This window comes from Jaculus jaculus, chromosome 12, assembly GCF_020740685.1.
Source record: "Jaculus jaculus isolate mJacJac1 chromosome 12, mJacJac1.mat.Y.cur, whole genome shotgun sequence".
NCBI lineage: Eukaryota > Metazoa > Chordata > Mammalia > Rodentia > Dipodidae > Jaculus > Jaculus jaculus.
In genome coordinates, this window is record NC_059113.1 from 92,447,175 (window position 1) to 92,471,870 (window position 24,696).

The window sequence follows — 24,696 nt, forward strand, 5'->3', positions numbered from 1 at the left end:
TGACATCACTAGGCAATGTATTTTTTTTTCTTTTTTTTTTTTATTTACTTATTTGAGAGCGACAGACACAGAGAGAAAGACAGATAGAGGGAGAGAGAGAGAATGGGCGCGCCAGGGCTTCCAGCCTCTGCAAACGAACTCCAGACACGTGCACCCCCTTGTGCATCTGCTAACGTGGGACCTGGGGAACCGAGCCTCGAACCGGGGTCCTTGGGCTTCACAGGCAAGCGCTTAACCGCTAAGCCATCTCTCCAGCCCGAGGCAATGTATTTTAACGGGACCACTGTGGAACAACATATCCCAGTGTACCATGTGATTCTACCTTCTTACTTGACAAAATGTGGTGGCATAGGCCAACTCAGAACCACATCCTGGGTTTTTTCAGCCCAGTCTATGGTTTAATTCTCTTCACTCTGCAGAACTCCAACACTGGTCTGAGCTGCATAAACCATCCTGAGAAATAATCTGTAGGCCCTTGTCTAGGTTTTCCCAGCAGCCTATCTGGACGAGAAACGGACCCCATGGCAGAACAGTGTGCACAATTTCTAGATCCATGGCATCAGAAAACATCTTTAAAAATATGTGTCAAGCGTCCTAGCCGTGGCATCTGGCCAAGGCTATATGCCATGAAGATGTAACCCTGCATTCTCCTGTGCCTAGATACACATTCAGGCAGGAGCCGAGGAGGTGGGACAAGAATAAGGAAGCCCCAGTGTCAAACATAACCAGGAGACCTGTATGTAGGCCAACATTGCCTACACATTAGGATCTCTTTGGATGGAAATTTTCATAAGTGGTTTTTAAAAGAATGACTAGAACCAACATAGAACTGCAAGCTACACACCACACACACACACACACACACACACACACACACACACACACACTTAGATGCACACAAAGCCATTAACTTCTGCATTATAAAAGGAAGACCGGATTAACACGAAAGTGAGGCTCAAGCTATGGAAGGCATCATTTGGTATTTTCTCTCAGTGTCCAAGCAGAGGTGTCATCAATTTTCTTTTCCTGCTCCCATGGTTGTTTGCTCAGTCGCAGAAACTATCTCTGGAAGCTTCCTGGTTCTCCCTCTTCAGAAATGATCTCTTGGGGCCTGAGCTGGAGATCTCATCATTCCTTCTGTTCTGTTCCTGGTCAAGCACGGCACACAGTAGGTTTGTGCAGATCTCTGCTATGGTTCTAATAAGGAATGTTCCTTACATGCCTACTGGCCCATAGCAGCTGGGGTGATTTGGGGAGATGCTAGAAACTTTAGGAAGGGACTAGGTGGATGTAGGAGGTAGGTTACAGGGGACAGGCCCTTGGGGGCTGTCTCTTATCCAAGACTACTTTCTTTTCTCTCTGTTTTCTTGTCCACCATGAGGCACAGCCTCTGCCATATGCTCTTGCCATCATAAGGTTTCCATGATGTTCAGTCTCATGGGACCTAAAATTCCCTGGCATCAAGAATTATGGACTGAAACCTCTGAAAATTAGCTTTAGCAAATCCTTTTTCCATCATTTTTTTCTCTCATTGGTGACACAATAAAAAAAATATGACATAACAAAATCCTTAAGGAGACCAAAAACAAATACAAGGCTCTATACTTGAAGTAAACATTGAAACAGCCTTTAGTCCATATGAGAGTGGCCCTTTTGCTCTGTATATCTATGTACAGCAACATTAAGGCAACCTACACATGAAAACTGACACAAAACTGAATTTTGGCCTCTTTCCAGGTAAATCTTTTCTCTTAAGAACCTTTGTTGGTGGGGCTAGGAAGATGACTCAGTGGATAAAGTGCTTGCCACAGAGGCATGAGAATCTGCATTTGGACCCCCAGCACCCTTGTAAAATGCTGGGCATGTGCTTGTAATCCAGCTCTGGGGAGGCGGAGACAAGAGGCTTCCTAGCTAGCAGGTATAGCCAAATAAGTAAGGTATGTGTTTTGAGCAAGATCCTGTCTTAAAGAATAAAGTGGCAGGTGATTGACAGAGACACTTGGTGTCGACCTCTAGAATCTGTGAGCACACTCACACATGTGCACACTAATGTGCTCCCACCTGCATACAAATATGCATAAACATAGGCACACACACACACACACACACATGCACACACAATAACAAGAAGAAGCTTCACTGTCATTCAAAGTGGTTAACTATCACTCTTTAGGAGATACATATATATATATATATATATATATATATACATATATAAATACATATATATATATATGTATACATATAAAATAATGAATATTTAAGATAATGAACAAGGGCTGGACAGATGGCTCCATGGTTAAGGTGGTTGCCTGATCAAGCCTAAGGACTCAGGTTCAATTCCACAGTACCTACAATGATGCACAAAGATTCATCAGGTGGTACGGGTGTCTGGAGTTTGTTTGCAGTGACTACAGGCCCTGACATGCCCATTCATTCTCTCTCTCTTTCTGTCTCTCTCTCTTGTAAATAAATAAAATAACTTTTAAGATAATGAATAAGATGTTTGTCTGTAACAATATGGTTGCCAAGTGTTCCTATTAGGAAATGGATGTATAACAAAGTATTAACAAACAAAATATATGGCTTTAGAGGGGGAAAGCCATCTCTCTAGAGAATGTTCCTGTAAAAACATCAACCCGTTCAAACAAAGACTGGGTATGAAAGATATGATTATTACTTAAAACATCTCAGTGAAATATACAAGCTGGTGTCCACTTGGATAGATAATTCGCCTGCAAGTTTTATTATCTCTCAAAGTTTAATTAAATATTTGCCTTTCGGCTAATCTATGACCATTCATAAGAGATGCCTATACTCAAGCAACTTCTATGAAATGTTGACATGGCATCCTCCACTGGAATTATAGTGGTTGTCTATACAAAAGCAAGGGTAAACAATGAGAGGAGACAGTGTGGGCCTAGCCAGAGTCTAGAACCAGTTTGAGAGCAACAGAATCCACAGGATGTTAAAGTGGATGCCTGTGACTATTTATAAAGAGAAGCCCTGGATGGGTTGTTATTGATCCTGACTCCCAGCACAGGGCTCCTAATCTCAGAGATGATAGGGATGAAGGGTAGTATGTTCTTCTAAGATTTGGTCTTTCACCCTGATTCCTATAGAGCTCCTACATCTGAGGAATTGGGAGCATCTGCTGTTCTAATGAGGCCACTCCTGAGTCAGCAGAAAGACAAAGCTGTAATAGGAAAACTTAGAACTTTCAGTTCTATGCCCAGTCCTTGGGAAGGGAAGACAAGCTGAGGATTGAATTAACAATTGGCCATGCATATGTGATGATGCCTCCATAGAAGTCCTTTGACTGCTGCTTACACAAAGCTTCCTTCTGGGCAACTGAGCATATGTAGGTACCAGCACCTTCTCACGGAGGTTGATCTCTGCGTCTTTCCAACCTGTATCCATTGTAATATCCTTGGGGCAGAGGTGAAGGTGTTCTTTCTTCTCTTTGCTTGAAGTATTGTGAATTGAACCCAAGACTTTACGTATATTAGGCAAATGTTCTATACCTAGCTATATTCCAAGCCTTTTCTATTTTCTATATATTTTACCATTGTTTTTTTGGATGTGCCATATATATATGGATGGCTATTCATGTGCACACAAGTACTTGCACTTTCACGTACATGTCGAAGCCAGACATGGATGTGCAGACTGATTTGAAGAAAAGTTCCACTCCGGGCTGGAAAGGTGGTTTTGTGGTTAAGGCACTTGTCTGCAAAGCCAAAGGACCTAAGTTCGATTCCCCAGGACCTACATAAGACAGAGGCTCAAGAGGGCACATGCATCTGGAGTTCATTTGCAGTGGCCAAGGGCCTCTATCTCTCTCTCAAAACAAACAAATAAAAATAAAATATAAAAATGTTCTACTCCCCGGCATGGGTAAGAGACACCTTGCTGAAACAAGGCTTAGCTAGCAAAAGGTGCCTTTGTATGACAAGATATGCCATCCTTTCTCCTAGGGATGCAGTCCTGCTTGGAGGGCAAGGCAGGGAGTGGCTGGATTTGAACCCCATTTCACGACCCTGCCAGCTGGGAGCCTTTATGCACAGCCTGAAACACAGAGTCAACCTTTAATTCTGAACTCTTACAGCTCAGGGGCCTGAATAAGGTATTTATTTGCTAGACTATATCTGTATGATGAACTTGATCTAGTAGCTTTATTTTCTCTGGTAATGGAGCTGGTATAATGTTTTATAACAAAGATGGAAACCAAGGCTCTGTCGTGCATTGTTTTAAATGACAAGAAGTACCGCAATGATTTCTCTCAAACATACTGAGAGGCAGAGAAGGTCAACTCAGGCAGAAACACATGGAAATAGATGGAGAAGTAATCTTTTCTCTACTTTTACATTCTGTCCATGTTTCCTACAACCCACGCCTACAACAGCCAAGACATCAGACACCCTCACATAAGAGAGATAACCCATCCAGAGATGCTCCTTTGCTTGAAGAATGGGGTTGATATTTAGCGATTCCTGCTTAGCACCAGTTATTGTGCAGGCTTCTTCCTCCTCCTTCGTTTCCCCTGCCTATTCCTTTCAAAGTTAGAAAGGTTTCTGCTTGACCTGGCCAGCAGGGGAGCAAGTGGGGCAGGAAATGATTGATGCTGAGAGTAAGTCTGGGGCATAAGAACATCACCCACTTGGGAAGATGGGAAGAAGTGATTTGCAAGGTCTCAGGACTGGGGTGCCGAAAGTAGGGGAGAATAGGAAGAGGACAAAAGTGGGTACCTAGTAGATGGACTCAGCCGAGGCCCCAGGAGGTGCTTCACAGAGTGGAAGTGAGGTCATGTGTCTGAAAATGACAGTGTAAGTGTATTAATGAATTAAAGAAGATACTTTTTTTTGTTGTTGTTGTTTTTAGAGAGAGCAAGAGTGATAGAGACAGAGAGAGAGAGAGAGTTGGTGCACCAGGGCCTCAGCCACTGCAATCGAACTCCACATGCTTGTGCCACCTAGTGGGCGTGTGAGACTTTGTGCTTGCCTCACCTTTGGGCATCTGGCTAATGTGGGGTCTGGAGAGTAGAACATGAGTCCTTAGGCTTTGCAGACAAGTGCCTTAACCACCAAGCCATCTCTCTGGCCCTGTTGCAGGGTCTCATGAATACGGGCTGGACTCAAACTTGCCTGGCAGCTGAGACTGGCCTTGAAATCCTGATGGACCTACCTCTACCTCCCAAACGTTCGGATTACAGGAATGTGCCACTGTGGCCTATTGGAAAAATACTGCTGTGGTCTCTTCCTCCTATAGCATTTATATATTTTAGTGTGAATTGATTGGCATCACTTCAGATTACTTCTGATACAATGGAGAGAGGGAAGAGAGAGAAAGAGATACAGGAAGCCTGGTGGAATGGCTGTGGGCAGGTGCCCTCCTCCTACCCTCCACTTATAACCCCTGGTCTAGTGTGGAAGACAGAAAACAAGCAGAATTAAGGTAAGGAACAACTCATTGAAGCTGTACCTTCTGTCATGAGAGAATGGACGTCACTCTTTCTGATCATAACTACCGAGTCCGTCCTGAGGGAGTCTGGAGCATCATTATATTTCAAAGAAATGGTGCTTCCTGGTCCATCTTCTTTTCAGTTCTTTGAGATTGGTGAATGTGGAGAAAGCAATGACCCCATCAAATAAACATGTCTCTGCTAGGGCTCCATGTCATCAGGGCTGATTAGTCAAGTCAATTAGATCATACTACTTCTCTCTGATTTAGCCGGTGATGGGGGCGGGGGACAGTCGGACATTTTGACTAAAAAGGCAGCATGGAGCTGATTTGCGAGTTTCAGCGATTTATCTTGTCTGTCAAGGACAGATTGTATCTTGCACTTCCTGCAACGTGTTGGAGAGAAACTCTCCTTCGCAAGAGTGAGCTGTCCTGTTTGCTTCTGTCTCTGCCCTCAGATGGACGGTGGCTTCATCTCTAAATAGCAGTTTGCTCCCTTGTCATTCAGGCTAGATGTTTCTCTGTTTGCTTATATAAAATACCTTCTTGGGGCTGGAGAGATGGCTTAGCAGTTAAGCTCTTTCCTGTGAAGCCTACGGACCCCAGTTCGAGGCTCGATTCCCCAGAACCCTCGTTAAGCCAGATGTACAAAGGGCGCACGTGTCTGGAGTTCCTTTGCAGTGGCTGGAGGCCCTGGCTCGCCCATTCTCTCTTTCTATCTATCTGCCTCCTTCTCTCTCTGTCTGTTGCTCTCAAATAAACAAATAAAAATAAACAACAACAAAAAAGTCTCGGTTTCCTAAAAAAATAAAATACCTTCTTTCAACTGAGCTGCAGGCAGTAACAGAAATTTGTTTGCAACTCTTAAAGTCATTATGCCTATCTAGTCCTTGTGACCATGGGTCATCATTGTACCAAAAAAAAAAAAAAATATATCAGTAGACCAAGTGTTGGGCCATAAAATTGGAATCTGGTCTTGCTCTCATTGATCCTTCGTTGCTTTCCATGATCTGCCATTGCCTGCAAGCTTCCAGCCATGCCACACTCTCTTGGTCTTAAATCACTTCCTCTTTCATCCTTGCTCCTGGACATGTGACCTTTACTGAAAATACACTTCCACCAAGTTCTGATGCTACCTAGCAATCCCATTATTTTTTCAGCCTCTCTAAACTTCAGAATATGCAAATGCGAACTCTTATTCTAATGTTTTTATTTATCCTCATAGAACCCTAGCTTTTATCTGAACATAACACCAGCTTGCCATTTTTTTAGTTTAATTTATTAGTTTTCTTTTCAGCAAATACAGGCAGTTTGGTACCATTGTTTAGGCTCATCCATGACCTACCCCCTCCCAATGGCTCCTCCTTGTTGATGTAAATGGTTCATGGACTATGGAGTTAGCCCACAGTTATTGGTATGATAAATGTGGTGGGGAACCAGCTTGCCATTTTTACATGTCTTAATGTTTTATTATTGCTGTTTCCAAAAATTCAAGTTACTATGTGGAATCTTTATTCAAAATAGGCATCTTCCCTGCCTGAGGCAAAAGGTAAGACCCTATTGCTGAAGGCACCATATGCTGCTGACACAGAACATGGAGAGACCCGGCTGGAATCCAGAAGGAAGCCAGTCCCCAGACAGTTAGCCTGTCTAGTGCTGGAAAGCGCTACATGCGCTACTGGGGGAAAGTGGCCAACAATGGTCTGAGCAACCAGAGGTCTCAGCTACTCAGAAGCAAACACCCTGACAGGTTGTACACGCCAGTGCAATAGTGGCACACAGCCTTGGAGGGTAACCAATAGCTTCCTGATTGGCTAAGAGATCCCCTCAATGTAAAGGAACCCACATCTGGAATTGGGAACCAGAACAGAATCCTATAGAGACAAAGATTATGCTCTTCAGTGTCATTTTTAAAAAAATCTTTTATTTATTTTTATTTATGAGAGAGAGAGAGAGAATATGGGTGCACCATGGCCTCCAGCCATTCATATGAACTCCAGACTCATGTTCCACCTTGTGCATCTGGCTTATGTGGGTACTGGGGAATCAAACCTACCTGGGTCCTTAGGCTTTGCAGTCAAGTACCTTAACGACTAAGCTATGTCTCCAACCCAATATTATCATTTTAATATTAGGAGAGCAGCTATCTCTGAGTTTGGGGGATACACTTTGGCTTTACCCTAATTACATTGATGGCATGAGGTATGTTTTTTCACATGTAAGCAGTGTTCATAATTAACTGATACAAATGAATTGGAAAAAAAAACTTTTAGAGAAAGCCTTCCATGTATTTAATATCCATGCTCTTAAATGCCAAATAGTTGTTAGTTATACAAAACAAACTAAAATAATTTTGATGGAATGTACATCATATGCAAGGTGATTTCTTAATTTCTTCCATAACAAGTATTCATGATAGGACTGGGGAGATTGCTCAGTGGCTTGCCACCCAACCTTAAGGACAAGAATCCAGGTCCCCACTACCCACATAAAACGCTAGGTGTGGTGGTATATACCTGTAATCACAGCACCAAGGTAACCCTTGGGGCTCAGTGGCTGGCTAATCTAGCTACATCAGTGAGCTCTATGTTCAAGTGAGAGACCAGTCTTAAAAATAAGTTAGAAGGGTCTGTAGAGATGGCTTAGCAGTTAAGATGCTTGCCTCCCAAGTGTAGGGACTCAGGTTTGACTCACCAGGACCCATGTAAGCCAGAGGTACAAGGTGGCACATGTGTCTGGAGTTTGTTTGCAGTGACTGGAAGCCCTGGTGTGTCCATTCTCTCTCTCAATCTGCCTCTGCCTCTTCCTCTTCCTCTCTCTCTCTCTCTTTCTCTCTCTCTCCTCTTTCTCACTTTCTCTCAAATAGATAAATAAAAATAAAATATTTTTAAAAGGTGGAAAAGAATTGAGAAGACACCCAATGTTGACCTCTGGTTTCCACACACACGTGCATCTCTGTACACACATGTACATAGGAGCACACATACACACATCCATACCACACACATGTACACATGTAAAAAAAAAAAAAAAACATGATGGGTAACTATCACCAACTTTTACCATTTTACAAAGTTTTTTTCTTTTTCATCCTCAAAAGTTTCTCATTCACAGCCGGACGTGCTTGTGCATGCCTTTAATCCCAGCACTTGGGAGGCAGAGGTAGGAGGATTGCCAAGAGTTCAAGGCCACCCTGAGACTACATAGTGAATTCCAGGTCGGCCTGGACTAGAGTGAGACCCTATCTCGAAACAACAAAAACAAAAACAAACAAACAAACAAAAAACTCACTTTACTCTTAAAGGAATTATAAAATCAAATGCGCCCAACTCTATTGCTAATAACAACTACCAATGGCTTCACTCCCCTCATTATGCACCAACCAACGTTCTTTTCTGTTGCGACTCTTTTCCTATTCTGTTTTACCTTTTCTAGCACATACCCTTTGTTTCCATTCTCTCTCTGAAGAGGTATATTGACGTTTCTTAAGCTTTCAGACACATACCTCCTGTATGTGTCTTGAGAAATAGATGCAATGAAGGAAGTTTGATATCTTTATAATTATAATTTAATGGCTGTTCCACTTGATGTTAGGAAATTCCTCAAAGTAAAATAGAATGAGATTACAATGCATGCAGTCATTAAGAATATCTGGTAGGTATGGTATGAATCATAGATTAAAATGTGTTCTGACTTAAATATAAAGCATTAGCTTAAACAATTCTCTAAAGAATAAATAGTATCTTGCCCTAGATTTTGATTATTATCTTTCATTCAACCCCAAGAAAACTTTCAAACTCACTTGCCTGAGGCAGTCCTAAGCTCCAGATTTTCACAGTCATGAAAGAAAAATAAGAATCACTCTGGAGAAGTGAGAAACCCTACAGTTAAAAAAAAAAAAAAAAGCCAGTGTGGAGCTCTCTCTTTGTATCCTTTAACAAAATCAATCCCACTTTTGTACAAATTGTAATTTATCATTATCAATTTATTGAACTGTTTAACCATAATCCATGATGTTAAGCTGCCTGACACATGTTAGCTTTACTAGCACTAAATGGTAAGAGATTGTGTGGTCTATGTGTCTGCCACTCTGCCCCATTCCCAAACAAACCATCAGGAGACTCCTTTTGGGCTCGGAGTGGGGCTGAGGTGGATGGAATTAGCGGTTCTATAGAAGAGACCAGAGATAGGACTCCATCCCTTCTACCATGTGAAAGCGTCCTTGGAGCTGGTGGAACCTGTAATGCAAACCCTCAGCAGGCATTAAATCTAGTACTGTTTCGAACTCAAACTTTCCAGGCTCCAGGACGGAGAGAAATACATGTGCTTTCTTTATATTCTACCACTTTCTAGTATTTTGTTTTAGGAGCTAAATAGACTAAGACAGTTTTAAGATAGTTTGAAGTGGTTTGGGGACATAATTTCAAAAGACACAATTCGGAATAACCTCTTTCCAGAGGTTTAAAATCCATAAAGACACAAATCCTAGAAGATCAAAATTCGAAAAGTTCATTTCTGTGAAAAATTAATGTAAAAGCATCTTTAAAATTCTTGCTCTATAAAATCCTTCATTGACTTACCAATACGAGTAGTCCTGTATAATGTCCCCATTTTCTGGGCCACACTGTTTTGTTTCTGGACCCTGACAATGCACTGCACTTCATATCATAACCTGGGTGACTGACCTGATGGTAGTGCTGGTCCTTGTCCTATCTTACTCTGCACATAATTATTTTTTGAGCCAATCAGAAGCTTCAATGCCCCCTTTAGGAAAATATGGCTTTAGGTCAATAAAGCCTCCTATAGTTTCAGCAGCCAATGCAGATAAGTAATATACTATTTTTTTTTATTTTATTTTTATTTTTTTTTTTTTGCGAGGTAGGGTCTCACTCTGGCCCAGGCTGACCTGGAACTCACTATGTAGTCTCAGGGTGGCCTCGAACTGACAGCGATCCTCCTACCTCTGCCTCCCGAGTGCTGGGATTAAAGGCGTGCGCCACCACGCCCGGCTGTAATGTACTTTTGAAACTATATTTTTCATCTTGCCATATCATGTGGTGAATCTACTTCTCTGAATTTCCTATGTATTAGACTGAATGGGGAAAAACCGTAAACTTTTTGATAACATCTTGAACTCACTTTTTTTATTTCATTAAATTTTATTTATTTATTTATGGTGGGGAGAAGAGGCAGAGAGAACAGGCAGATAGAGAATAGGTGTGTCAGGGCCTCCAGCCACTACAAACGAACTCCAGACACATGAGCCACCTTATGCATCTGGCTTAAGTAGGTACTGGGGAACTCAACCTGAGTCCTTAGGCTTTACAGGCAAGCATCTTAACCACTAAACCATCAGAGATTCACATTTAAGTGAATATTCTACATTGCTATTTGCTAGACCTGGCAACTCCAGCTGGACTGGAAGGGTAAGGGTGGAGAGGCTAGACCTGGGTTTGCTGTAACCTGAATGAGCATATTGGCCATTGTTGAAACTTACTTTTTAAGTTACTGTTTATTTATTTATTATGTACCAGGGTCTTTTGCCACTGCAAATGAACTCAAGACACATGCATCACTGTGTGTATCTGGCTTTACATGGGTACTGGGGAATGGACCCCAGGCCATCAGACTTTGCAAGGAACTACCTTTAATCACTGAACCATCTCTGCAGCTATTGAAATTTGCCTTTAGAAAGGTGGATCTGAAGAATCTTTGGTCCAGAAAGTCACTGAGTTTGACTCAGGATCTAGTTCCCCTTTCAGTGGAGAAAGCATGGTGTATAGCAGAAAGACCACTGGTGAACACCAAATTAAGAATCAGATGCTCTTAGCAGGGGCTTCGGTTATCTGTAGGATTGTATTGCTTAGAGACATCTGACTACATAGCTGGACTTGCCCACTGCTGACAGTCATTAGGCAGAATCTGGGTCCTACTCTGCCTTCTGCTTTCTCTCTCTCTCTCCCTTAATCAAACCAGTAATGACATCATCATTTTTAGGGGACTTAGACTCCAGTGACATTGATTATGCACTCAATTTCCCAAAACTATAACTAGATCTTTATATCCACATGTCTTTAGCAACACCACTCTTAGGACATTTCATTCAATGCACTCTTTTCTAGGTAGTTAGTCTTGCTTACAGTAACTGAGTCTTTTCTTTCTAATGCTTTTCAACTTTTGGTTGTTGTTGTTTTTTCAAGGTAGGGTCTTACTCTAGCCCCGACTGACCTGGAGTTCACTATGTAATTTCAGGGTTGCCTTGAACTCAAAAAGATTCTCCTACTTTTGCCTCCTGAGTGCAGAGTGCAGGGATTAAGGGTGTGTACCATCATGCCTGGCTTTACTCAGTTTCATTTTTAAACCTTTCTCATGTGTAGCTTCTATAAACTGATTATATACATTGTTTGGATGCCATTAAATAATCATCTCTTAGTTACTTTTGGTAGCACTAACAAGGGGAAAAGTGAAAATGAAAAATATCGTTATTATAAACATCATCAATATTTAGAAGCAGAAGCCATTGGAAAACAGCTTCAGTTTTCTGTCCCAATTTCAGCTTTTTCTCTCTGGCACCAAAAGTGATGAAGGGAATGATAGAAACTCTGAAATAAGTGCATTGGATGTCAAGTTTCTGAAAGATATCTTATTCTCCCTTCCGTGCATTGTTGGAGTGGTGAAGCATGGCACAGACGTGCTTTTCCAGAGTTGATGTGTTTAACGACTAACACGATGGACTTTAGCTCCAGAGAACACACACGGGGTTTATTTCATCTCCAGCGGCACTGCTGAATCCATCTCCTCTTGTTCTGAGTGATCACTGAGGCAAGGCTCAGCTAATGCAAAAATAGGCCTCCTACCTATGAATATTTTGTATAAAAATTAAGTGATTTGTAAATTTTTATTTCAAAATAATAACTTTATTTCTTCTTTCCTCCCATGTTTGGATTGTAGTTGTGATCAGTCAGAATGTGAAAATATCCAGTGGAGGCTCAAGTATTTAAGCACTTGGTCTTCAACTGGTGGTACTTCTTAAGAAGGTGGTTGAACCGTTAGCAAGTGGGACCTTGGTGGAGGAAGTCCACTCCTAGAAGCAGGACTTGGGGTTTTATAGCTGAGCCCCACTTCTAGTTCTCTCTCTCTCTCTGCTTCCTGACTGGATATAACATGACCAGCTACCTTCCTTCTCCTGCCATCATGCCTCTCTTGCTAGGATAGACTATATCCTCTGGAAGTGTAAGCCAAGATAAACCCTTCCTTCCTTAAGCTGACTCTTATTAGATATTTGGTCACAGCAATGAGAAAAGCAAGTGATATAAATTTAATATTATGAAATCATTTGATTTTGTTATAACCCTACATTAAGTTAATGAATATGCTACTGTGTATTCTGGGGTTCATTATTTTATTGGAGCCCTAACTTTATATTGTGCCGTTGTTTGAGGCTAGGGCCTTCTGTACCCCTCTGCCTTGTGTTAAGTGAGCCATAGTTACCTGCCATTTCATTTCCCTCAGGAGCTATCCCTCACAGAACTCTATTCATTTTCCATAGCAAGCAGGGAACACCCTAGAAACTGTCTCATGACTGTATGACTTCCATACTTCCATGTAGCCCCACACAGCTAGATGGTTCCTCCTTGAACCAATGACTATGATACTGTCTCTGGACCGCTGTGAGGTACAATGGTCCCAAGACTGGGTGGCTCCAGAGGGAAACCTGTGCCAGGTACTGGGCTAACTGGTTATACAAACTGGTGGTAGGCAGGTAGCTAGTGAGATGTGAGTGCCTGGCAGGCCTGAGATCAGCCCTTAGGGATCAAGAGTTGATCAGTGTGGTGAGTTAATCAGAGAACTTAGGAACTAAGAGAATTAGAAACACATTGGGGAACCAGAATGAATTTTAGGATTATTTCCACTGGGGAAACCAGTGCATCCATCCAAGTCTCCTGTTGCTGGTACAGATGAGTGACAGCTTAAAACCAGAGAAGCTGTCTGTCACGAAGGTTTGTCTTCACTTTGAGCTGAGAGTTCATGGAGGGTGGGCCCTTCTTGGTTTATTCCTATCCCAGTAGAATTTTCTATTTGTGGAAATAATGGATGGATTAATAGTTTTAGACTTTCAAATTCAATGCTTAGCACTGCTAATCTATCCCCTAACCTGTTATGTCTGTTTCAGCTTATATTGATGCATTTCTACCTAATTTGTTGTTTCCCTGTGCGGCTGTGCTGGAATTTTACCAAGTCTGATGCTTGTCACTTCGTATAAAATCTTTGAGAAATGCAATTTTGTTCATGAATTTAGAGTTAGTTCCCCCTTGCATATACATACTTACATTGTTTTTGTTGTTGGAAAATAGGAAAGTCTACTTGTACATTAAGTTTGAAAATGCCCCACTATCTTAGAATAACATTAGTGTACACATAAGTACCTGCACATATATTTATATATAATATGTTTAGTACCATGTCATTACAGCTTGCACCTGGAATGTTCTCCAAAGGCCCAGATTTGGAAGGTTCAGTCTCAAGGCAATGGCACTAATAAGAGGTGGTGGGAATCTTTAGTAGGTGGGGCCCAGTGGGAGAAAGTTAGATTTGGTGGTGGGACATGTCCTTGAAGGTCATGTTGGGCTTGGCCTCTTCCTGTCTCCTTTGTTTCCCAAACACCGTGGAATGCACCGGCTTCCTCCACAGTTCTTCCCACTGTGATGTGCCATGCCAACATAAGCCCAAAATGACGCAGCCAGGTGATCTAGGACTAAAATCATGAGTCCAAATAAAACTTTCAGGCAGGAGAGATAGCTAAATGGTTAAGGCACTGGATTATAAATCCCAGTGACCCCACTACCCAGGTAAATCCTAATGTACAAAGTGGCACATGTGCTTGGAGTTTGTTTGCAGGGGCAAAAGGCCCTGGTGTGTCCATTCTCTCTCTCTCAGTCTTGCTTTCTCTCTCCCCACCTCTTTAAATAAATAAAACATAAAAAATTTTAAAATGTGTTCATTTATCTTATAAAGTACACATGCCTGGATATATGTGATTAAGGTTTACAGAGACTTAGACATCTATTGAACCATGATACTTTGTGGAGATCTGTCTCTACTTGTAGAGAATATTGCCAATGTAGTTTTATACATTTCATGGTGGTGCAAAATCGTAATAAAATTACAAGAAACCATACTTGGTTGTTCAAGTTCAAATGGTTTTTTTTAATTATTATTTATTTGAGAGTTCCAGACAGAGAGAGAAATAGGCAGAGAGAGAGAGAAGAGAGTGGGCGCGCCAGGGCTTCCAGCCACTGCAAACGAACTCCAGACGCGTGCGCCCCCTTGTGCATCTGGCTAACTTAAGTCTTGGGGAATCGAGCCTTGAACCGGGGTCCTTAGGCTTCACAGGCAAGTGCTTAACCGCTAAGCCATCTCTCCAGCCCAAATGTGTTTTTTTTTAAGTTGTAGATTTATTAGACTGGAGAAAAAGGACTACACCAAAACAAAACTAGAAATAGGAAGATGCTGGAATGAGTAAATTAAGAACCAACTGACTTTTACATGATTAAATTTTACAGAGAACTTCGTGTCTTTACACACTTTGCATACATTCAGTAAAACACTTATAAGTAGATTTAAAACCAAGAAAATACAGACTAGAGGATGAACAAGTCAGTTTAGATTTTCAAGCTAAGTTCTGAAGACTCTCCGGGGCTTCTTAGGTGAAATAATTCCTCAAACACCCAATTTTCAAATGTGCCCAGACTGTCCTAACCTTGAGGTGCCCGAATAATATGCCCTCAGACTCTCCTTGGGCAGCCATCTTTGCAAAGTCTTACCAAGCAAAATGACAACTTAAGAACACCTAGCTCAAAAACTATTTGCTTATTCCAGTTGATTGGATCTTAAAGACTACTTTTGTAAGTTCCTTTAACTGCAAAGCAGTTATGACAATTATAAGAGTGCCACACATATTGGAAAAATCTGTAAAGAAGTGTTTCCACTCTAAGTTCAGTACAAAAATTACTTGCAAACATCAATAAGCAAATAACTTGTTTTACCTTGGAATAACTAGTTCATTGCACTATTTATGTAAAATCAATAAATATTGACTAGACTTTTCTGTCTGATTTACTAGGCAACTATAAAATGTTTAAACCTCAAGCATATTTCACAATATTTTCAGTCAGATCAAACCAAGATTTGGCACTGTATAAAGGAAATACTTGCACCTCAATTTTTTAAACTGATTTTATTGAGTCTTTAATTAACAGTGGCAAAATAATTGTAATGGCTATACAGTGTTGCAATTTCTTAAATGAATTGTACAATTTTCATGATTCCTTTAGAAATAATATACTATTCAAAACATTCGATGTTAGTAAATATATGCAATTAATACCTACTAGTTTGTTTTTAATTAAATTTTATTATTACACTTGACCTATTAGAAGTAGTCATTTGGGGGCTGGAGAGATGGCTTAGCAGTTAAGTGCTTGCCTGTGAAGCCTAAGGATCTCGGTTCGAGGCTCATTACCCAGAACCCACATAAGCCAGATGCACAAGGTGATGCATGTATCTAGCGTTCGTTAGCAGTGGCTGGAGGTTCTGGTGCGCCCATTCTCTATCTGCCTCTTTCTCTCTGTGTGTGTCTGTTGCTCTCAAGTAAATAAATAAAAGTTTAAAAAAGAGAGAACTAGTCATTGTGAGCATTTCTTAATGTTGGCTTTTCTTTCTAGAGCATGGTGAGATCATAGACTCCTGCTTTTTCTTCTCTTTTTTTATTTGCAAGGAAGGAAGGAGAGGAAGAAAGAAAAAGAGAGAAAATGGGCACTACGGGGCCTCTTGCCATTCCAAACAAGCTCCAGACACTTCAGACACATGTACCACTTTGTCCATCTCTTTTTGTAAGCAATCATCTTTAGATAGTTTATTTTTATTTATTTGTTTGAGAGAAAGAGGGAGAGAGAAAGAGAGAGAGAGAGAGAGCCCCAGGGCCTCTAGCCACTCTAAACGAACTCCAGATGCATGTGTCCCTTCGTGCATCTAGCTTATGTGAGATCTGGGGTATTGAATTAAGGTCTTTTGGCTTTGCAGACTGCTAAGCCAACTCTCCATCCTGCAAGCAATCATCTTTAACCCCCATCTCCACCCTATCTCCTGCTTGCCTAAAGTTGGACAGGACCATGTGAGTTGTAACCAGTGAAATGTTCGAGGAAGCAATAGCTATCATTCTGGAAGAAGCCTTTGAAAATAACATAAAATTTATTTCCAGTATCATCTCACTGCCACACATCAGCAGAGCCCAGGGTCCTGGCAATCTCCTCTGCTTGACTCTCCCATGAAAATAACATGGAGCTAAACCCAAGGCTTACTGGTGATGGTTGCAGACCATAATGGAGAAGTAATATTGATGTTTTAGGCCATAGAGATATATGGTCATTTTTGCCAACATTGATCTTAGTACAAGAACACATAAAAGAGCCGGGTGTGGTGGCGCACACCTTTAATCCCAGCACTTGGGAGACAGAGGTAGGAGGATTGCCTTGAGTTCAAGGCCATCCTGAGACCAAATAGTAAATTCCAGGTCAGCCTGAGCTAGAGTAAAACCCTACCTCAAAAAAACAAAGAAACAAACAACAACAACAAAAACACATACAAAGGGAGATAAATGAAAATATTAGATTTTTTTATATGTTGTATATTTATTTGCACAGTTGTATGTTAGGGGAGGCACTCACCAGGACCTCTTGCTACTGCAAGTGAGCACCAAAGAGTTGCATCACTTATGCACCAGCTTACACGGATAGTCTGGGAATTGAACTTTAGGTTTTACAAGCAAGTGCCTTTAGCTGCTGGGATCATCTTTCCAGTTCTGACATTAGATTTCTTATCATGAATGTTGGATATGAGGAAAAAGTAAAGTGATCATTTCTACATTTCTAAGAAATGAAATGGTAGTTAACCCACAATGGCCATCCCTGTCAGTTACTCTAAGAAAAATGAGACAATGTCAGATGTGAAAGAGCTCAACTTGCCTAGAGTATGCATTCTTCAGTTGTTGCTAGGGGATTGAATGATAAAACAAGTGAGCAAACAAGAAAGATTCGGATTACTTTTTCCTATTGGAACCAATGACCAATATCTATCATGGGAATGGTTAGGATGCATTGACAGCCTCTGGAGGATTAGTGTTTGTATTTTGGGTGAACTAGTATAGCCCCAAAACCCTTATCCAGGGGAAAGGCCAGAAGGCACTACAGATGTGGCTATAATTTCAATGATAATTTTCTCACTACCTTCTCTAAGTCTTTTTTTTAAAAAATTTTTGTTATTTATTTATTTATTTATTTATTTATTTATTTATTTATTTGAGACGGACAGACAGAAAAAGAAAGAGGCAGAGAGAGAGAAAGAGAGAATGGGAGTGCCAGGGCCTCTGGCCACTGCAAATGAAATCCAGGTGTGTGTGCCTGCTTACGCATCTGGCTAACGTGGGCCCTGGGGAATCGAGCCTCGAACCAGGGTCCCTAGGCTTCACAGGCAAGGGCTTAACCACTAAGCCATCTCTCCAGACCCCTTCTCTAATTCTTAGCTGAAGAAAATAAAGTGTTGGAGGAACTTCTCTCCATTCTGTCATTCACTGAATACAAAATTCATTTGAGCACATACTATGTTCTAATCTTTGTAGTTCTGTACTATTCCAGGAAGTTCAGTTTAAAAAAAAAAGACAAAAGATCCATGCTTATAAGGGGCGCATCATCTTTCAGAAAGATAGGTTCATGGGCCTGAGCTCTGTCCCAGGAGATGCTCACAGATACCAGAAGGAGGGGTGGAGAAAGAGATTCACTCTCTGGTGAATCCCTAGAGTCCTGTGTGCTCTCAGAATTTTCCAAATCTCTATATAAAGTAGGATCTGACTGGCATCCTCATGTGTAGAACATTTTCATGTGTGTGTGTGTGTGTGTGTGTGTGTGTGTGTGTGTGTGTGTTTGGGTTTTCTGTTACAAAGAAAATTTTCTAACTTAATTTCCAAGCTCTCAAAATTCTGATGTTAAGAGGGAGAATTGGTATCTTTAAAATAAAAGGGTATTAAAAATATATAAGGGATGGAGAGATGGCTTTGTGGTTAAAGTGCTTGCCTATGAAGCCCAAGGACACAGGTTCAATTCCCCAGTACCTATGTAAGTCAGGTGGCGCATAGTCTGGAGTTCATTTGCATGGGTAGAGGCCCTATGTACTCATCCTCGCTCTATCTGCCTCTCTCTCTCTCTCTCTGTCTCTCTTAAATAAATGAACAAATATTTAAAAAATAAAATAACAGCAAGCAGGAGAAACTGCCTTCCAGACCGAGAGATGCTCCTATGAGAAAGTATGGTGTGTGGAGCTCATACACTTGTGAGGCAGAAGAGCAGCGAGGACTGGGGAGAATTCACACTCGTTAGAACTGTGATGCCCTGCGCTGGAAAATGAATCCACTGGACTAGGTGAGGCCTTTCCGGTGTGGAAGGAGGGAGAGCCTTGGTTACAGGTAGTCATAAATGATCAACTGGAAGCACAATGTAAGCTTGCTTGGTGGAAATAATTTAGTGATTTGTTGCATAAAATTAGATGTGTCCTCTAATGGAATCAATTTATGGTTAATAGGATGACGTGGGTGAACAAGATTGCCGCCTCACTCACCTAATAGCGTGTGACAATAGGCAATGAATAAAGCCTCGCTTTCCAGAATATACTTATTTGAGGAGTCATAAGCGGCAACCCTCCATCTTTTGACCTCTATATCTATGAAAAAATGAGCAAGAAGGCTCGCTTCCTCACAACAGTCAGAGATGGAAGGACAGTTAGAGTGAACACAAAAACCTGAGTTTCAAGTAAAATATTTCAAAATAAGGGAATGCATGATGCAGCGGGATTCACTGAAAGAGACTTTGAGCTTCTTAGCTGACCACAACTCAGAGTGGATTATCTTTGGGGAGACAGGTCTGAAAGGAGGGTTTCTGTGTGGATGCTAACAGCACCAGAGGCTGGGGAAGAGGGCCACGTTTGGTTTCTCTGGATGGATGAAGTTGCATCAAGTAAACAGGCGGTGGCCGCGCTCGGCATTTCCCATCTATTTCGTGGGCAAAAGGGAAATGTTTCAAAACATACCAAGAGAGCAGTACCCCAAAGGGAATAAATAATTCCGAGGGCAAAAATCCAACTCCTTGTGAAAATCAGCCCAGCTCTTCCCGGAGGGCCCGCCCCACGCTGCAGTGTCTGGGAGTGGCCCAATCCCGAGCCCCCGATGATCCTGGCCCCGCCCCCGGCCGCCATGCCCCGCCCCCGGCCACCACGCCCCGCCCCCCGGCCGCCACGCCCCGCCCCCGGCCGCCACGCCCCGCCCCCGGCCGCCATGCCCCGCCCCCGGCCGCCACGCCACGCCCCTCTGTTTCCCCGGAGACGCGCTGGGCGTCCCTGCTGCAAGCCCTGCGGAGCCCAGCCTCCCGGGCACCACCGCGCCCCGCTCCTGCCGCCTGACTGGGACTCCCCAAAACCAGAGCCCGTCCACTGAGGTTCGTGGAGGCGGGGACGACCCTGGGGGGACAGGGGCTGGTCAGCTCCTGGGAGAGTGGGTTCTTCCGGGGCAGTACACTGCTGACCCCAGGACCCCTGAGAGTGGGCCTCCAGCATCCTGAGTGGAGGCCGTATCCATATAACTCAATAGGCGACCAGAAAGAAAAAAAAAGGCCCTCTCTCCTTGCTCCCAGGGCCACCTGACCCTCTGATAAAAAAGAAATAAATAAATAAAAATACGCAGACAGGGCAATAAGTAGAAAAGTCCTGTTCAGAAAGACCTAGGTGGGAACGAAAGCGGTCTCTCTGTTTTCATAAACACAATTTCCTAACTTTAACAGTAACAACAATTGATTATCCTCAAAGTCATGTTTGTATTAGACTAAACACACACATTCAAGATGTTTGGGCATTTTGTTGAATTAGTTTTATAGTGTCTACACTGCAGGATTTTTGCTTTGTAGTTCATCTAAATACATACCAGGCACTTTTATTTTGCTTTGCGTGAGCCTGATTTTCGTGAGTTGCAGGGGCAGGTCTTTTTTTTCTTCTTCCTAGAATAGGAAGAATTTTTTAAATATTTAAGTATCATTAAATTCTCCTCGGCATTGTTTGTCAGATTTCTTCAGTGTTAAATCCTACTGACTGTTTTTTTGGGTTTTTTTCCCCGTTTTTCTCTTTTCTTTTGTTATTGTATCTTGCTTCCTGGTTTTCAGGCTGAGATCTGTAAATCCGGAGTGAACATCTCCAGTAATCTGCAAATGTAAGTCGGTGAAACAGCTGGTCTTCGAACACTTTACCTACTTTATGCATTAATTGAACCATCAATAAGAGTCAGGTGACAGGAAATATGTGGCTTCTGTTTATTTAATAATGCATTTAATTGTCCACCACAGAATGTGAAAAGTGTCCAGAAGTTATGATTAAAAAAAATCCAACATTGTTGAATGACTAAATTTAGGTGAATCTGTTTTATACTTTTTTAAGGAGTAGATTTTTCTTTTATTTTTCATGATGATAATTTGTATTATAACTAGCATTATATTTATTTTTCACTTAAAATCATATTTCTTTTTAATTCTCTTAATGTTACGTAATATAATTGCTCACTTTGATTTGTTAGATTTTTTCCCCCCTCTCATGTTAGTTTTCGCTCTAAAGTGTCATACTGGTCAGACACAAGTCCCTTTCCCAGTAACCTGTCTACACAGTAGAACCCTACTTTCTTTGTGTATCCCATTGGGAGCATCTCTGGGGAGTGTGTACAGGAGAGTTATTCTTTGAAGAATTTTTACTTGGGGGCCAGAAATTTAAACTCACACCGTGGGACACATTCAGCCTGACCCAGAACTCTCAAACCTTTCATCCCGTGTTTTCCCATTCTCACTTGTCTTTGCATGTGGGGGCCAAACTTAGAGACTTTAACAGCTGATATGAGAGCCAACCGGCAGATCAAAGAATGTGCCAAATCTTTTCTGAATACCAACAGTGGGATGGCTTGGGGCGGCCTTTTGATCTTTGTCTCAGCCCTGTGGTGCCACACGAAGCACTGCCCGTTTGCTGGCACTGGGGGGGAGGAAATGCTGCCTGCCTCTGGGTCTTACTAACACACTGCTTCAGCCTCAGTTCCTGGGGCTAAGCTCCTTTGGTACCAGTCCGAGAGGTACCCGGATGACTGCCTTCCTGCCGTCTCCACTCTCTCCTACCTTTGGTGTACTCTTGTTCTCTTTGGTGGTGAACAGCAAAGACGCTAATGGCTGCGGGGCAAGGATGCCACCTCTGCTACTGGCCTAGGCCAGCCCGGGTGAACAGGGGAGTAAATTCCATGTTGCTGAGTGTAGTTGGAACTCATGGGGTGGGAAGGGGTTGCTAGAAGTGCTTTCTGGCCAACACTGGGAGAATGGTGTTGTTAACAAGGGCCAAATTCTGAAAGGGCAGACAGATGCCGTTTCCTGCTAGAACACAGCGACTTCCTGCTTTAAGAAAAACTCAACATACATAATAACACTGAATGTATACGACCTCAAAGATAGAGGGACCACTTAGATTGGGGAAAAAAAATTGTTACAGGACGGAGCTACACACTGAGTAAATTTCAAATATGTGTCACATAGCTCAACTCACACATCCTCTGTCATTTCAAATAGAAACAGTAGTGACCCTGTGTTGATTATGGAAAGCAAAATGTCCTTGCCCAAAAAGCACAAGCAAGGTAGGATATAGGCTTTGGAACAAGGATGGAGCCTGCTGAACTTCCACTCCAACGCTGAGCTTAAACTTTCTGACATAGACGAGTTTGAGTGTATTTTTCCAATATGCAGTTAATAACTATTTTCCCCACTTGATAATTCAGCTCTCACCACCTCCCATTCAGAGCGTGTGCCTTGAGGCTTGCCAGCAGGGTTTGCGAGGCTTACATTAAACTAAATTTAAGTAAAGGTGCTCCTGCTGCTTGTGTTTTCAGATCAGAGGAGAGCAAAATGAAGGAGCTGGCAGCTGGAAACTGTAATGGTAGGAAACGTTGACTCCGAATTGAGTAGGGGAAAAGAGATCACCATTGATCTGTGTGACAAAGAAGATACATTCCTTTCTCTGGATCTCATTTGCATAGGATTTCAGTAGAAGCTTATATTCTCTAGCAAAATTCATAGGGTCCAATCAATTTTATATAAGATACTGGTAGGCCAACTTTCTGGGAAAGGAAGGGGGGGCATTATGTGCATTTCGGTGGGATACGCTGGGCAAGCTCAGAGCTTCTGGGGTCCGCTCCATCTGTCTGCACCTAGCAGAGTCTTCCTCATATCCTGGAGTCTCAGTGAAACCTTCAAAGGCCCCCTGCAATGGCAGAGACTGCCCTGGTTCCAATGCCCATTAGAAAATACCGTGGAAAGCCACGTGGGGCCCTCAGAATAGCCTCAACTCAGAGAGCACCAAATGCCCTGACTATAGGAAAGGTAGCTGTGGCCTTTGCTCCATTTTGAAATCCACTCAGGATAGATATGTGCTGGCTAAGAACTGAGTTGTCCTAACTCAGCTCTGTATCATTGGAACACCGGGATACATGCTTCTCCAGTAAGCTTGTGGGAAGTACTTGGGGAGCACTGGATTTTATTCTAGGTGATGTAAGTATCAGATGATGGAGATAAGTGATTTGATACTTGAGAGAAGCCTTCCAGGTGCTTGGTGAGTGAAGGGCAGAGGTGGACATGGTGGTGGCATCTCAAGTGGGAGAGTAGAAAGGCAAACTTGTGTTTTTATTTTATATATTTCAATTGATGCTTTAGTTTAGCATGCAAAGTAAGTTGTAGGTTTCATCACATGCCAAACAACTTTTCAAACCACTACATTGTGAAATGCCTTGCTATGCATACAGATTCTAGCTGTGTAACTTTTCAGTGAAGCTGTCTCCTGGTTGTGAATCCTCCTTAACGTCTTTCACTTCGAAGGGAATCCTTTATTTGTAAGTGATGAAAATTCAAATCTATTGGAAAAAAAAAAAAAAAAGCCTTTACTCCTTAGTTGCAGCTATGTCCCTGAACAAAACTCTCACCAAGGCTGAATCTTCATTGCATTAATCAGATCGTCTCCTGATTGACCTTGGGATGGAGACGCAGACAAGAAATGAACCGTCCTAAAGGCAGACAGTGGGAGAAAATAATGAGAGGAGACTTGGTATGAGTCTTGAGTAACCCGAACTTGACCTATCCTCACTGCAGACAACAGACAGTGCAGTGCTAATAATGTCTAAAGGACGCTTTGAAGCTTTATCCTTTAAAATATATATTTCTGCTTTTTGTTTTGTAGTTAGCAATGACCACTCTGCCCCCAGTGCCCATTCCCCGAACAAAGCTCACGGGCTTAGCCAGGAAGAAGTTGCCATGTTCTGCAGGAACAATTCCAAGGTATGTGGCTCCGGTTCTCATTTCTCTTCTGAAAGAATAAGATTCATGCAGTCAGCGATGTCAGTAGTACATCTCAGAAAATGCAATTGCTTGAGGAAAGGAGACAAGCCGGCATCCTGTTCTACTATCCAGATGTGCTGTTTCAGAAGGCTTGATGAGCCTCGTACAAACAGACGACTGTGTTTACTTATAAAGTCAGCTTGTTTAGTCATGTTATTTCCAGTTACAACCATGCCATGAATTCTATAGAGTTTTTGAGATGCTTTCTTTGTTAAAGGGGTACAGAGCAGAAACTTTAAGATTAAAAAGTATATTGCTTTTAACATACAAGGTCCCAAGTGATGACTTCTGTTTTTGAGGGATGGGATACATATTTCTTACTTAGATTGGAAGGCATGGTTTAGCGAATGAGAGGACACGAGAGCCTGAAAATGCATCCTCAAAGTGCTGCTGCCAGGGAACAGCTGCCAGGCTATTGGAGCCGTTATGGAGAAATTGCAGAACAGGGAACTTGATGTATTTATCATATTTATGAATATTAACCAAGACTGCTCCTTTGAAGTTGCCATTTTGAAGTGCATTGACCTTTAGCAATGCATGGACTATTTACCAATATAAATAATCTGCATATGTAAGCCTGACTATTTCCCTTATAAGAAGCTTACTTCTCATTTCCTGTGAGGCATGGAGATAAAAATATTGCAAGTTTTTTATTTGTCCTCTCATATCTCATTATTAGTATTTCTTGGAAAGACCAAAGCCCCTGGACTAAAATACATAGTTAAATAACATT

At 42.0% G+C, this 24,696-nt stretch overlaps 1 protein-coding gene across 2 annotated transcripts in view; it reads left to right on the forward strand.

Annotated features, from left to right (window-relative positions):
• The first annotated feature begins 19,905 nt into the window (after positions 1-19,905).
• Ttc29 (tetratricopeptide repeat domain 29) overlaps positions 19,906-24,696 on the forward strand; it is a 212,388-nt gene continuing 207,597 nt past the window's right edge. Inside the window, exons 1-3 of one of the 2 annotated variants that reach the window (XM_045131550.1) lie at positions 19,922-20,000; positions 20,718-20,764; positions 23,806-23,903. In XM_045131550.1, the coding sequence (XP_044987485.1) occupies positions 23,812-23,903 (92 nt within the window). In that variant the 5' untranslated portion in view covers positions 19,922-20,000; positions 20,718-20,764; positions 23,806-23,811. Of the gene's footprint in view, positions 20,001-20,717; positions 20,765-23,805; positions 23,904-24,696 lie in introns of both variants that reach the window. The other variant, XM_004655942.2, reaches the window with a different exon arrangement.